The sequence below is a fragment of the Acomys minous genome (assembly GCF_964271855.1).
Source record: "Acomys minous genome assembly, chromosome: 19".
Taxonomy (NCBI): Eukaryota; Metazoa; Chordata; class Mammalia; order Rodentia; family Muridae; genus Acomys; species Acomys minous.
In genome coordinates this window covers 12,666,570-12,682,525 of record NC_140499.1, presented here as the reverse complement: position 1 = coordinate 12,682,525, position 15,956 = coordinate 12,666,570, and the positions used below count along the sequence as shown (strand labels likewise).

General features: G+C 45.8%; 1 protein-coding gene across 9 annotated transcripts in view; it reads left to right on the top strand.

Annotated features, from left to right (window-relative positions):
• The window catches only part of PEX5L (peroxisomal biogenesis factor 5 like), a 204,837-nt gene that overhangs the window by 176,559 nt on the left and 12,322 nt on the right, over positions 1-15,956 (top strand). For all 9 annotated transcript variants that reach the window (XM_084768496.1, XM_084768495.1, XM_084768493.1 and 6 more), the window contains 2 exons: positions 12,836-12,952; positions 15,413-15,556. In XM_084768496.1, the coding sequence (XP_084624622.1) occupies positions 12,836-12,952; positions 15,413-15,556 (261 nt within the window). The remainder of the gene's footprint in view (positions 1-12,835; positions 12,953-15,412; positions 15,557-15,956) is intronic.

Sequence of the window (15,956 nt, the reverse complement as noted above, 5' to 3'; positions counted from 1 at the left end):
CTATACCCATAGATCATTGCCTCACTCAGCACACATCAGAGAAGCTTCCAGTAGTAGACGGCAGCTAACACAGAGACACACAACTGAACAATGTGCAGAGAGTGGGAGGCTTTGGGGCACTCAGCCCTAAGCAGGATGCCTTCATCAAACTCCTCCCCTCATGCCTCAGAGATCTTTGTGGAGAAGGAGGAAGAAATCTTTTAAGAGCCAGATGTGATGGATGACTCCACAGAAATAGCATCTTTCAGACACAGCAAGACTGATGCAGAAATGATCTCACAGAGACTGTGGTAGCACGCACAGGATCTGCACAGGTTCAAGCCACATGGGGTTGCAGCACTGAGAAGAGGGAGTGAAATTGGGTCCCGCCCATAAATGAGAAGCTATTTGCAATTTGCCCATTGTCAAAAGGAAAACCAGTTTCCTCCAATACAGTACCCCTGGGTTATCAACAGCCCTCCAGGGCAGGTCCCATGCCTGGGAATAGCTGCATAACCCAAGATCAACTCCATGTTTTTGTTTTATTTTGGCATTTTTTGCCTTGTTGGTCTTTTGTTTGTTTTGAATTTTGTTTTTGTGCTTTTGTTGGGTCTTGTAGTTGTTCTTTGAGTGAGGAAGAGAAAGAGAGCATAAAGTTGGGTTGGGAGGGAGGGAGGGATAAACTGGGAGCAGTTGAGGGAGGGAAAAGTAAATAGATAACCCTTACTTGGTCACTCAGACCTGCAACCCCACAACTCAGGAAGCTGAGGCAGGTTTGCTGTAAGTTTGAGGCTGTCCAAGCAAACCTTGTGTCAACACAAACGAAAGAGAAGTTAAATGAGTAAGTTGACAGAGAGGTGTGCACACATATAAAATTACATATGGAAAATAGCCAGGTGTGAGGGCACAGCCTGTAATCCCAGCACTCAGGAGGCATAGGTAGGTGAATCTCTGAGTTCAAGGCCAACCTGGTCTACAAAGCGAGTCCAGGACAGAGAAAGAGACAGAGACAGAGACAGAGACAGACAAAGAGAGACAGACAAAGAGAGATGAGAGAGATGAGACAGAGGAGAGAGAGAGAGAGAGAGAGAGAGAGAGAGAGAGAGAGAGAGAGAGAGAGGCCATTTGTGAATGTGGATTTTAGTTTTGGTTTTGTTTGTTTTTTGTCCTTTTTTTAGCCACCCTATGCCTCCAGTAGCACTATAACCCCCGACAGATGTCATATCTACTGGTACAGTGTGAGCTCTTTTTCCCCATTATTTTCTCCCTCCCCTTTCTTCTTTCTGATCCCTCATAAATCCCCTCCCTCCAGCTCCTTCCATGCCCCCCATTCCAATTGATACCCCCTTTCTCCCTGGTTACTATTGTTACATGTATAGGCTTGTTAGCCTGTGGTTGAAGGCAGTCTGGCTTGCAGCCTACTCATAGGAGATGGTTGTGTATATCTGTTAGGATCTGTCTCCATCACACTGCTGAGGCACCTCCATCACTCTCGGAGTCTCTTCGTCGTCACCTTTCCTTGTGAGTTCTCCTAACCCTGCCTATCCCCTCTTCCTGGTGTCACTGGGAGTTTAATGCTCGGAAACACACCCCTGACCCATTCTCCTGGGCTCAACACACCCTCCACATGATCCCAGTCTACAGTGCCCACAGCCCATGTCACCAGCTCTGATTTTACTCTTTAAAACACAAGCACAGAACTTCTTATTAGAGATGTTTTTTTTATTATTTGAGGAGTTCCTGCATACGTGCAATGAAATATGACCACATACAATCCCATTCCTCCTTCCTTCTCCCTGCATGACGTCTTCCTAGCTTTGTATTAATAAACCAATAAGCCGCATCAGTGCTGCGCACAGGTGCAGAGGTGGGGGACTGTCGCTGAGACATGGGGAAGCGACCAGTATGGACATCTCTGCCTCGCTCTCTTAGTCTCTCGTTCTCAATTTTTCTGTTCTCTCCCTTCTTTCTGTTGTCCCTCTCGTCCTTCTTCCTGCACTAACCGCTGATCAAACATTAAGTGCTATTGCTAATGTGAGCTGTCTCTCAGATCCACCGTTCCTCCCCAACCGTGCTGCCTACACCCTGCTCTAGTTTCCAATGTCTCTCGGGTAGGCAGTGAGAACAGTGCAAACTAGGCCCACTCCAGTGTAGGGAATGCAGATTCCTATTTATCTACCTTTTATTTCATTCATTGTAATCTTTTTAAAACGCAGATTTAAATAAAGGCTTCTCCTTACATGACAGTCCAAACCCACACGCCTAACTTATAAAGTCCTTTATAATCTTCACCTTGCTTGCCTCTTCACCTTCAGCCCTGACTCCTCCCTTGGTGTCTACACTAGCCCCGTAATAAACTATCAGTTGCCAGAATAGGCCAGGTTGCCTTCCCAGCTTTTGTGCACCATGTGCTGCCTTCTAGAATGTTCACCTCACCCTGTGACCCATCCAACTTCTGCACAACTCTGGGGTCCCAGCTGACTGTCAGTGCCTCAGACTCCTGAACCCCCAAGTCCAGCCCAGCTCCTCTCTTCCCTGGCCTTCTTACTGCCCTTCCTGCACTATATGGCTCTCCCCTCTGCACCCCTGTACCTTCCCTGCCCTTCTTACTGCCCTTCCTGCACTATATGGCTCTCTTCTCTGCACCCCTGCACCTTCCCTGCCCTTCTTACTGCCCTTCCTGCACTATACGGCTCTCCCCTCTGCACCCCTGCACCTTCCCTGCCCTTCTTACTGCCCTTCCTGCACTATACGGCTCTCCCCTCTGCACCCCTGCACCTTCCCTGCCCTTCTTACTGCCCTTCCTGCACTATACGGCTCTCCCCTCTGCACCCCTGCACCTTCCCTGCCCTTCTTACTGCCCTTCCTGCACTATACGGCTCTCCCCTCTGCACCCCTGCACCTTCCCTGCCCTTCTTACTGCCCTTCCTGCACTATATGGCTCTCCTCTCTGCACCCCTGCACCCCTGCACCTTCCCTGCATTGCCTCCTTCTCTGCTTCCAGACAGCACCCTTTCTGCATTTCCTTCCTCTATGCCCCCAAACTGCACCCTTCCTATACCCTTATCTCTGTCCTGTGTCACCAGACTCCACCCTCCTTGTGCCCTTGTCTCTGTCCCCAAACCCCACCCTCCCAAGACAGGCTCATCACCTCCCTTCTTCGTCACTAACCCTGTCTGCCACAGTGAAAAGACTGCCAGTAAAGTTTGCTGAATGTGCACATTAAATGTAAACAGATACATAATAAATTGCTTGGAAGAAATGCTACCTGTCATATTTTTAAGATTGCCTCAATCAAAGAAAATCTGCACCAAAAAAAAAAAAATCAATTTGCAAAGACATTTGGAAGGCATTAGATTACAGTCCTGTATCTTTTTCTGAACATGTGTGTCTGGCCTTTCAAACTGCGTCACTAATTATGTAATGGATCCTCTTTCAGCCTGGCAGATCCCGCCCTTGTTACAGTTATGCAGGTGACATGGAGGGATGTGGGCCCATCAGTCCCCTGTGCACCTGTGTCTGTCAGGGTCTGTGGAACAAATGCTTACAGGATAACTTTTCTTCCCAGCCCTTGGAGCCCTGCACCTGGCATTTTATTGGGCTGATCGTCTGCTGTTTTGAGCCTGGGAGCAGCCAAGAAGCTAGATCCAATGTCTAGTATCCTTGGCAGAGAAAATGTTTCTCTAATTCTGTCCAAATTAATCCTCACAGGCCAATAAATCAATACACAGGGAGAGTGTGTGATGATTTGGGCCATCTGGAAATTTCCTGAAGCCTCGGTGGCCATAAAGCTCCACAGTCTCCAGGCACAGCCAGATGCCGGCTCAAGCTAATAGGGCGCGTCCACACCACCAACAACAACCTGGGGCCGAGCGCCCTGCACAGCTCACGGGCCTGGCTTGCAGGAAGCCATCTTGGGCCATCTTCCTCTTCAAGCTTCAGAAATCACAGGCTGAAAGCAGGTTCTGTTTTCATCTCAGAGTGGCCAAGCAGTTGAAGGAAAGGGAAAGAAAACGGGCTGGGAGCCATCTCACTCAGAACCCCTGTAGGAAAAAGCCACACAGCATGAGGACGGCAGGAAGCTGCCATAGAGGTAGAGGCAGGTAGATATCTGGGGTTCACTAGCCAGACTAATAGGGGAGCCCTTGGGTCAGTGAGAGACCCTGGGCCACAAAACAGGACAATTCCAAGGCTGACCTCTTGCCTCCGTGCATATATACACATATGAGCACACACAGAAAAGGGAAGAAAGGAAAGAAGGCTGTCAGGATAACAGTGCACACAACAACCAGTATAATTGTTTGCTTGTTTGTTTGTTTGGGGGCTTCTCCTGACAAAATGACAGAGCCAGGTTTTGGGGGAGGGGTAATTTGGTTTCCTTTTATTTCTTTGTTTGTTTGTTTGTTTTGGTTTTTCGAGACAGGATTTCTCTGTGTAGCCTTGGCTGTCCTGGACTCACTTTGTAGACCAGGCTGGCCTTGAACTCACAGTGGTCCACCTGCCTCTACCTCCCAAGCACTGGGATTAAAGGTATGTGCCACCATACCCAGCTTATTTTTTTTCTTTTTCAAATAATATTTTTATTCTTGGAAAGTGTCATACATTTATACAACGTTTGCCCGTCATCTCTGTCTACCACTAATGCCTCCCGCCAACTCCCGGCTAGAGCCCCACACCAGCTCCTTCCCAATTTCCTGTGCTGTTTTATTATCAAAAACCCAAGTCCAGCTGGTGCCGCCCATGTGTATATGACATCATCAGCCACTGCAGCATGAGTACCTGCTGCAGCCACATACTCTGTCCTTCAGCAGCACGCAGCTGCAAGTAGCTCCTCCGGCAGGGGTGCGGCCTTGGGGGCCCTTGCCCGGTCCATGCTGGGCTTTTGACTGTCTCAATCTTGTGAGGTTCTTGTGCAGGTGACCACGCCCTCTGTGAGTTGCTGCAGGCAACATTCATACCATGTCCAGATGTCATTTCATAGTCTTCTCCCTGACTGGTGGCCCTTACATTAATTCTTTCCCAATGTTCCTGGAGGCTTGGGTAGTGGGGGTTAATATAGGTGGCCCAGTCCCAGCTGAGCACTCACACTTTGATGAGGGATGAGTCTCTGCATTAAGTGCCTCCCACTACAAAAAGAAACTTCTCCAATTGACGTTAAGAGTAGCACAAACCTATAGGTATAAGTATTTATAAACATGAGCATTTAGGTGATGGTTTTACAGTATAATCGTTTAGCAAAGCAACAGGCATAGGCTTTAGAGCAGGTAGTTTTACATAGAGTACCAGGAATGAAATCCTTCCTGTGGAACAAGCCTCATATCCAATCAGAAAACAAGTGGTTATTCCTATAACCATCACGCCACTGTTGCACCAGAGGCCACATCTTGCCAGTGAGTCAGTATTAGAGAGAGCATGCGTGGTCAAGCACTGAGTAAGACCCACCAGCCTGAACAGCACCTTCCGGAAGTAATTCATCTAGCCAGCAGGAGGATTTTCTGGTTGGTTCAAGACTGACATATCTTTCCTGATTCCAAGCGGCATCTTCAGCAATAGAGTTCTACCATCTAGTTATGGTGGGCAGCTAAGAGCAACGGCATTAATCTGTATACACACATATATATGCATACATGTACACACACACACACACACACACGTGCACGTTCACAAACTAGTGGACTTCCATAAAGCTTCTTTTCATGTAAGGTAGCTTTGGCTAACTTACTTTCTACCTTTCCCACCATTAACTCAAGTAATCCCCATCTCCGCTCATGTTGTCGGGGCCCTCTGGTCCCCTCCAATGGGACGTTTCCTTGGGCTGGAAGATGATGGGTTTTCAGGGAGTTTTTTCGCGCACGCTTCTGCAACACCTCATATCCCATTCTCCACCCTCTCCACATCCAGAATTCTCCTTCTTTACTTGCATTATTCCTGCACTGCGCTGTCTTCCCTCCCTCGGCGGCCAGTTTCCAGCTTCCACATGTACTCCAGTCTAAATGGTCAAAACCAAAGAGCTACAACTGGGATCCATGCATGAGGAAGAACATTGCATATCTTTCTGTCTGACCCTGGGTGACCTCAGTCAATATTATTTTTTTTCCCATTTCCATCCATGTGGCTGCAAGGTCAATTATTTCATTTTCCTTTACAGCTGAGCAATATTCTATTATGTGTATGTACCTTGTTTTCCCTATCCACTCCTCGGAAGGTTTAAGGACCCCCCCCCAAATTGACTTTCTTTATAGATGTATTAATTTGCACCCCCACCAACAGTGAAGAAGAACTTATCTTCCCCAGAAGCTCTCTAACATTTGTTGTATGATTTCTTGATGACAGCCTTTCTGACAATAGTGAGATGAAATGCTAGAGGGATTTTACTCGGCTTCACTCTGATACCTAAGGATGCTGATCCATTTGTGAACTGTTTCCAGGTCATTTAACCTCTCTTCTTTTGAGTAATTTGCGTTCAGTTCCATTATCTCGTTTTTAATTGGGTTATTTGTCTCCTTTAGGTTTATTTTTCAAAGTAAAATATTTTGCATAGTCTATACACAAATCCCTGTCTGATGGGTACCTAGTAAGGACTCTCTCCCCTTCTGTGGGTGGCCTCTTTACCCCAGTTGGCAGTTTCCTTTGCTGGGCAGAAGTTTTTCATTTCAAAAGATCCATTTTTGTCAACTGTTGGTCTGACTTCTTGCACCATGAGAGTCCTGTTCAGCAAGTAGGCACCTTGAGAGCTGGAGACATGGCTCAGCAGTTAAGAACTTATATTGCTCTTGCAGAAGACCAGGGTTCTGTCCAACAACATGATGATGATGACGTACAACATTCATCATTGCAGTTCCAGGGGATCTGGTGCCCTCTGCTGCCCTCTGTGGGTACTGCACACACATGGTGCTTACAAAACACCCATATACATAAAATAATATTTTTAAAGGATATACTTTCGCTTATAAGTTGACCCACATTCCCTACCTTATCTTCTGGCAGCTTCAGAGTATCAGGTCTCATGTCGAGTTCCTTGATTCATTTGGAGTTCAGTTTGTTCAGGACGAGAGATAAGACCCAGCCTCATTTTTCTACATATAAGAATCTAGGTTTCCAGCACCATTTGTTAAACATATTGTCTCTTCTCCAAGGTAGTTTTTTTTTTGTCAAAATTCATGTAGCTATAGTTGCATAGATTTACATCCAAACCTTCTGTTCTATTTCACTGGCCTAGGGGTTTGTTTTTATGCCAGTGTCATGTAGTTTTTAATACTATAACTTGGTTAGTTCTTAAAAATCCAAAAGGGATAGGGGGAAATCCCCTATATTATTCTACCTAAATTAGTATTAAATATAGAAAGTCCGTATTCTTTATAATCCTGCTAACCAAGTGGTCACTCTGGTGGCATAATCTCTCATGAGAAGAAGAGGCGTCAGCAGAGGCCAGTTTCTCCCTGGACCCTGGAGCCTCCTCTGAGCACAGCTTCCTGCTCCATCTAACTTTATCATTTCACTTGGTGCTCCCAAACGCCCCGTCAGGTGACTGTTTCTCCCACTAGATGGTACTGGGGACACAGAGAGAGTCCTTTACTTATGCTGTGTCACACTACTTACCTGAAAGGTTCACACGTAGTTTCCTAACCTGCGCTGACTTCAGAACCACTCCCCTCAGCCACCAGTCCTGAAATAAAGCAAAAGCTCTGTGGTATTAGCTTTGAGCTCAAGCTCAAAAGCCACCATTTGTCAGCTACCAAAATAGATCCTTTGTCGGAGCTCTTCTCCTGTTGAAATTATTTTAAATGCTTTATTAAAAACAACAATAAAGAAAAATTTTTTAAAAAAACAACAGCTCTGGGAGAAGAAGGGACCGAAGCTGCTGAGAAACGCCAGTGCACTAGACAGTCACTCTTTTGTGTTCTTTGTCTGTTCTGCATACATAATTATATGTATTCTCAAAGGCTATTTTAAATAACTGGTTACTACTGAAAAGCTAATATTATCAAATGACTTGTCTTCTCAAAAGCAGGCAAGATTTATTTTCATTTCCACCTCCACATCCTGGGTCCTAATGTAAGCATTTTCTAAGCTGTATTCTATACACTGTGAACACACACACACACACATGCACACTTGCCATATATATGCATACATGTATGCACATGTACATGTACACATATATACACATACAAATAGCATACAAACATGCACCGCACATAACTCAAGCCATCAATATAGAACATCTAAGCAGAAGGAATTCAAAGGCATGAAACTTCCCCAGAGCCTAGGGAAATGACCTCTGGCTAGCTGGCCTAGCTGAGCAATAAGAAACACTATCCCAAAAAATAGGATTGAAAGCAACTGAGGAAGGCACTGGACATCAATCAGCCTCTGTCTCACACACACACACACACACACACACACACATATGTATAAACAACATCAATACACCATACATATGTATACACAATACCACATACACCATAGATATGTATACATAATATCACATACACCATACAAATGTATACACAGTATCACATTCACCATACATATGTATACACAATATCACATTCACCATACATATGTATACACAGCATCAATACACCATACATAGGTATACACAATATCACATACACCATTCATATCTATACAAAAGCTTTGCACACATACACCACATCAAAAAAGAAGGGAGGAGGAACTGACACACTATGAGTTAATTGAAGAATATGTTACTGTGCAATAGAATTTAAACAATTAAGCTTTTTTTTTTAATAAAAATTACCACCAAAATAAAATGCTTACTAGCCATAAGAAATGGGATATTCTGAAAAGTACAAGAAAAGGTGACAGAGTAAATTCACCCTCATCTCACTGCTGCTGGCACACTGCTCTGCGGGGGCTTTCCCTGCAGCCTGTGCCCCCAGCCCTGGGAACATTTACAACACCCAGTATTGATGATGCTATTCATAAACATGCTTTTAATTGCAGCTTAGCAGCCCATCCTGCTGTATCTGTCTTAACTTTGCTCGCAGTCTGAATAATTAGGTGGAAACAAAGATTTACATGGAAAGAAGAGGAATCGATATTTACAGAAAATGAAAATGCCAAACAACGTGGAGCATAGATATTTGAACTCTGAGGTTGTAAAAAAAAAATTTTTATTGCACTCTCTGTTTTCCTCAAAGATATAAAAACACAATGAGAATGGCTACTTTTTAATATAGTGCTTAAGTTATTTTTGAGAATTTCATATGTGTGCACAATGTATTTGTAGCATATTCACCTCCCTTCTTCCCCATAACCCAACAGGCCCCCCCCAACTCCTGTACTCTTTTTTTTTTTAATAGCCCACTGATTCTAGTTCACGCTGCTCATATCCTGATGAGTGTGAAGCCATCCACAGGAGCAAGGTCTCCCTACAAGGGGCCACACTCTTAAATAATACTGACTCTTGAAGCCCAGAGTCCGTCAACTCTTCACAGCCCCCTTGGTTAGGAGCTGCGGCCGGTGAGCTCCATGCTGCAGCGTTGATGGCTTGGTCACGTGCAATCTACCACAGCTGCCATGAGTTCATGGTGCAGCGGCCCTATCATATTCAGGAGACACTGGCTCACTCCAGTCCTCTCCAAATTCTGTCTCTTACCGTCTTTCCACTGCCTCCTTCTAGAGAGTCCCTGAGCCTTGGAGGTGGCTCTGTGGTGTACATTTCACATTTATGGCTGACATCCACAAACATCTTTCTCATCTTGTTACCAGAACAATTCGCCCAAATTCCCATTGTATCTTCAAGACTAAGGAAGACGATACCCAGAGAGGACTCACAGAAGTCATATGTGCAGTAAGGGGTTAACCCAAAGTCTGTCTGAAAGGAACGTTGTTTTCCTAATCACTGTACTGTACACCCCAGGTTAGCTTTTGAATATGCTCTGTTGACATCATTGGAAGGCTGTCGCTAAAATGGAAAAAAGTTCCAAGACAATAACTCACTTCTCATGTGTCCTAGTAGCTTTTCAGCTGTTGTAATAAAATACTGCAACCAAGAGAACTTATAGGAGAGGTTGTTTGGGGCTCACAGTTTCACAGGGTTAGATTCCATGACCATCATGGCAGGGAGCAAGGCAGTAGGCAGGCGTGGCGCTGGAGCAGTAGTAGCTGAGAGCTCACATCTTGATCCACAAGCAGGAGGTAGAAAGCACTAACTACCTCAAAGTCCACCTCACAGTGCCACACCTCCTCCAACAAGACCACGCCCCCTAATCCTTCCACCTGCTGGGGACCATTAATGGGAGCCAATGGGAGCCATCCTTCCTCAAACCACTACTTGGTGTAAGCAGATTAACTTGTTACACATCAATTCTGAAAAACAGTCTACCAAGAGCCCAGAACAGCTAAGGAAATCATCAGTAAATAAAATCCCTTGGTCATGTCTAAAATGTTTAAAATTCAAATATGTTGGAGGCTTCTCTCAACTTGATTAAGAATGGGGCAGGGAGCTGTGTTAATTGCAGCTACAGCAGTGAGGTCTGGGTTCTGTGCCTGAGTGGAAATTGATGGCGCTAAAAGTATTCTGTAATTAAATGAAAACTGTGCTCTGGAGCTTAATTAGTCTGCTGTGACTTAGTTTAAGTTTAAGTGGAAACAGTAAATCTTGCTGAATCTCATTAAATGGGAGCCTAGCAGCCCCACCTCACCGGAAGTTCTGTTCCCTACAGAGGTAGGATTTCCACACGTACTTCTCTGGTGTAGAACGCAGGAAAGGTGACCCAGGAATATGCGGTAGGGAAGCCCTTTGTCTTCCATTCAGATTATAGAGTGCTTCAACTCTCAAGGACTCTCAGAGGGGTGTGTGGCTGACTTTCTAAGGATGTGAAGATAACTGACCTCTCAAGTGGCTGGATGAGGCCATGGGAGTCAGCAAAACACTGTAAAACTCCCTTGGTGGACTCCTCTTTCCTGCAGACTGATTGAACCTGCATCTTTGAGAAGCTGTTAAAGAAAACAGTAAAGAGGGTTGTGATGGTCATTCAAGCAACTATGAAGAAGAACTCTCTTGTCGGTTGGTCCTACCCAGGCAGGCCAGCAGGGCGAACAGGACCTTGCCTTCTGCCAGGGTGATGGTGCTTTGGCAACTCATGGACTTGAGGCTCTGGAGCTATTTGAGGTGCACAGGGGGAACGCCCGAATCTCAGCCCCAGACGGAAGTGCCCAAGAAGTACATCCTACTGTTTCATACAGTTTAAAAGAAAATGATTCCCAATCAGCTAGAGCATGTTAGGGAACAAAGCTCTTCCCGTTGCTAACAGCCACAGGGCCCAAGTGATGCTCAGAAGTTTAGCATTTCTCTGCTTCCCTGCCAGTGGGAATCGGGGCTCCAGCCAGTGCACCCTTCTGCCCTTCCTTGTGATTCTGAGGTGAAGTCAGTATGCTAAGGAAGTTACCAGGATGGGTGCGCCAAGCATCCTGAAAGCCAGAACCCACCCTCCCTTCATCTTCCTCTACCCCTGAGAAGTACCACTCTTGTTTCAGTGACCCCGCCCCAAGTCCTTTAAGAGACTCAATCCTTCCAAGTGCTCTGTCCACCTATAGTACTCTCTACAGGCTTAGAACATCGAAGCCAGCCAGGGGCTGCTCGCACAGAGAATTCTGCCTCAGTCGAGGAACCCACACTGCCCTTCATGAAGTAGGAGGGTGAGTGGCTGGGCTTCCCTGACAGGACATGAATAGAAAAACTAAAAGGAAACCATATACTGACACATAGTCACCCTGACACAGAAAAGGCGAAGGCGCATCGCCAAACACGAGGCCACCCTCTCCTGCACCAGGAGCCAGAGCTTGGTATCAGCAGATGGTCCTGGGCTTGGAGGCCAGATGTGCCTCACCCACTTGGACAGTAAACTCGGGCTCCCTCTCCTCCTGGTGCTTGGCACAGGATAAGGTCAATTCTCCGTGTTTGTGCCCAGGGCCCAGCCAGCCCAAGAGAGCTGTTCCAATTCTTTATATTCTAGGAGCTACTCAGGGCTGGTCCTCCCCTCTTAAAATACATCTGCTACCACATTTGAAGCTGTCTTTAAGAGCAGAGAAACCCGCCTTAGGATAGCTCAACTTAAGGTATTTTAACTTCACAATGGTGTGCAAGTGGCATCCACTCAATATGAATTGAACTTTGCACCTTGACCTTTGACCTGGGCTGTCACTATGCACTAGAGTCCCCTCACCATGTTAGGCAGCAGAAAACCACAAGAGTAAGCACCCAGCACTCTGCAGGGCTCAGTAGGTTAGGTTCATTACTTCGTCAGCATCTTCAACTTGCTGTGGGTTGCTTTGGTGATGACGCCATCACAAGCTGAGGAGCAGCTGTAATGGATGGTTAGCTGATTTACTGACAGAGATAATGTCAGTAGTTGTTTCTCTGCTGGAGAAAATCACAGCTGGGGCTGGGGCTGCACTCAGTTGGTAGAGTGCTGGCCTAGAGTGTACAGAAGCCTGGGTTTGGTCACGGCACCACATACCTTTTGCACACAGGTAATCTCAACCTTCTGGAATTGGCTGTGAGAGATCAAAAATTCAAAGTCATCCCCTGTTATATAGCAAGTTTGTGGCCAGCCTGGAGTACATGAGACCCCATCTCAAAGGAACAAACAGAAAGTCACTGCATACCCTGTAGGAGATCCACCTGCTGCTAGATGTCACCTACCTAAATATTCCTCCTCCTCTTCCTCCTCCTCTTCCTCCTCCTCTGCCTCCACCTCCTTCTCCTCCCTCTCTTCCTCTTCCTCCTCTCATTTGAGCTGCAAGGCAAGCTGTATCTCTGGGAATAAACCATGTAAACACAGCATGATTTTCAGCCCACCTCTCTATTTCTTCCGTCTCTTAGTCAGATACGGAGTTCTGGGATAAGATGCAGGCAGAATGGGAAGAGATGGCCCGGAGAAACTGGATATCTGAGAACCAGGAGGCTCAGAACCAAGTCACCGTCTCAGCCAGTGAGAAGGTAAGTCAGTCAGTCTGTCCTCTCACGAGTGTCCTCGGACCCGTCAGAGCCCGTGTTACAGACAGGTCAGCAACTACTTTGTGAAAAACCTAAGAATTAAAGGCAGCTTGGCCTCAATATGACCTAGAAGCAACTGTAATCGATGAGAAATGGGGAACTCTTGTGTCTGAGGGTAGCTGACCTGGAGTGAATGTCCCCATTTATGACTGTTACCACGGTTTGCCACCTGCCCAACACCTGCCCTGTGGTTAGGTACAGCACTTCAGAGCTGCACAAGAACTGGACTGGCCCCACGATGGCTCGCTGCCCGTCATCTGCCCTCTCATATAGAACACAGGAGGCGGTTCAGAAGCTCGGCTGTATCTTCTAGTGCTATCATGCTGTCAGCAAAGACTTGAGCAAAGAATGCTCTCCATGCACCCAAGTCAGGCCCAAAGGGTTACGCAAAGATACTCCCCCAAATAAGAAGGTACAGTGAACCACCAACTCCCAACTGCCTTGAGACCTCTGCCTTTAAAAACAGTGGTTTTAATTTAGAATTTAATTTAATTAGAATTAATTTAATTTAGGATTACTACAATTGCCCTGAAAAGCAGATATAGATGTTTCCTATACAGGAAAACACACACACACAAGTGCCTGTATGTGTACATACATGCATACGTGTATGAGAACACATACATACACATGTACACACAGAGACATGTGCACGTATGTTTATTGATAAACGTTTACCTCATGGCTTAGGGGTATGAAATAAGTCTCAATAGCATTCAGTCCCGGGTAATGTTTTTGACATTTTACTCAATTGTACCAAGCAAACACTTTATAGCATGTAGTGAGCACTGGTTAGAGCAAATACTTTATACAGTCTGATTTTAGGGGATCTACAGGCAACAGTGCCAATTTAATGTGCTTTCACAGTGGTCTATGTCCCCTAAGAGGTTGGTTGATCTAAAAAACAAACTATTTTTAAAAGTAAATACCTTTCCCACAAAGTAAACATTCAGTCTAAGTAGGGAAGACATGACGCCACAGGTCACCAGACCTGAGCCTGGGATCCACACGTGGAGGCCTGGCTAAGCCCGACACCATGTGAGCCAGTCAGATCTTCTGGCTTTTAGATCCATTTGGAAAATGCAGCCTCCATCTGACTGTCTCTAAACCATAGTAGCATGATCGACAGGTGTGTTTCTATCACTCAGGTTAAAAGGGTTTTATGATAATGTGTGCCAGCAAATAAGTGGCAAATAATATTCTCAACCATTACAAGTGATATTGTAACCCCAAAGCAAATCAGTATACACAGAAGGTATGAAAATCATACACGGCCTTTTCCCGAAGCATTCCTTCAGCAGCCCAGCCTAAAGCAAGGAGCTAATGCAAGCAAAGCTGGGAGCATGAACTTTCCACTACAGTTTCATTTTAACACAAAAATGACTTTTGAGATAGTGGTTTGTTTTGTAGCCCAAGCTAGGCTACAGCCTCCTTCCTTCCTATGTAGCCCAGGCTAGGCTAGAGCCTCCTTCCTTCCTATGTAGCCCAGGCTAGGCTAGAGCCTCCTTCCTTCCTATGTAGCCCAGGCTAGGCTAGAGCCTCCTTCCTTCCTATGTAGCCCAGGCTAGGCTAGAGCCTCCTTCCTTCCTATGTAGCCCAGGCTGGCCCCAAACACAGGGTTTTCCTGCCTATCTCCACTGTTCAGAATTCCAGGTATCAGCCAACTTTTTTTTTTTTTAAGTAACAAAAATTTCCATCAACAGCACTGGGTAAATAAATTTAGCATATCTATCTAAATCATTTTACTGTCCTGGGGTAACCACAGTCCACAACTAAGTAGGGCCTAAGTTTCCAGACTGAGTGGGAGCCTTTTGTCTAAGTTGCATGTCCATAGAAAATACCAGGTGAGTGTTTGCAAATTTTGTGTCCAATTTTTGGAACTGAAAAAAAAATCTATATTTTTAAAAGATGCATTTTCAGTAGGGGCACCTGTATCCCTAGCTCCCCGATGTTTTTAAAAGATGCATTTTCAGTAGGGGCACCTGTATCCCTAGCTCCCCGATGTTTTTAAAAGATGCATTTTCAGTAGGGGCACCTGTATCCCCCGCTCCCCAATGTTTTTAAAAGATGCATTTTCAGTAGGGGCACCTGTATTCCTAGCTCCCCGATGTTTTTAAAAGATGCATTTTCAGTAAGGGAACCTGTATCCCTAGCTCCCCAATATTTTTAAAAGATGCATTTTCAGTAGGGGCACCTGTATCCCTAGCTCCCCGGTGTTTTTAAAAGATGCATTTTCAGTAGGGGCACCTGTATCCCTAGCTCCCCGATGTTTTTAAAAGATGCATTTTCAGTAGGGGCACCTGTATTCCCCCCAGTGAGGCAACAAGTTGTTCAGAGATGTACTGAATGTAGAAATGAAGGAAGACATTGACAGCTTATGTCATAGCCTCTTCTTTGCCACAGGGATATTACTTTCACACTGAGAATCCCTTCAAGGACTGGCCTGGAGCGTTTGAAGAAGGCTTGAAAAGGCTGAAGGAAGGGGACCTTCCTGTCACCATCCTGTTCATGGAAGCAGCAATTCTTCAGGACCCTGGAGACGCTGAGGTGGCTTTCCCCGTCACTCTGTCAACTGGGATAGTGCCCAAGGGGGGTCAGAATGGCAGGAGAAGCTGCAGGGTGAATCTTTATCAAGGCTTATAAAGAAATCCACCTGGATCGGGCTGATGATGTGTGAAAGCTATGTGGTACCTGCTTTCTATCTGAGCTTCTAACCGTTGAGGTCCAGAGCCCCTAAAGATAAAAAGTGAGGACAGGAAACACAACCTGAGCCTGGCTGGGTGGTACACACCTTTAATCCCAAAACTGGGCATGGAGCAGAGGCGGCCAGAGCTCTGTGAGTTCAAGGGCAGCCTGGCCTACATAGGTCTAGGCCAACCATAGCGTCATAATGAGATCATATAGCCTTATTTAAAAAAGAAAGAAAGAAAATATACAGGAGGCTTAG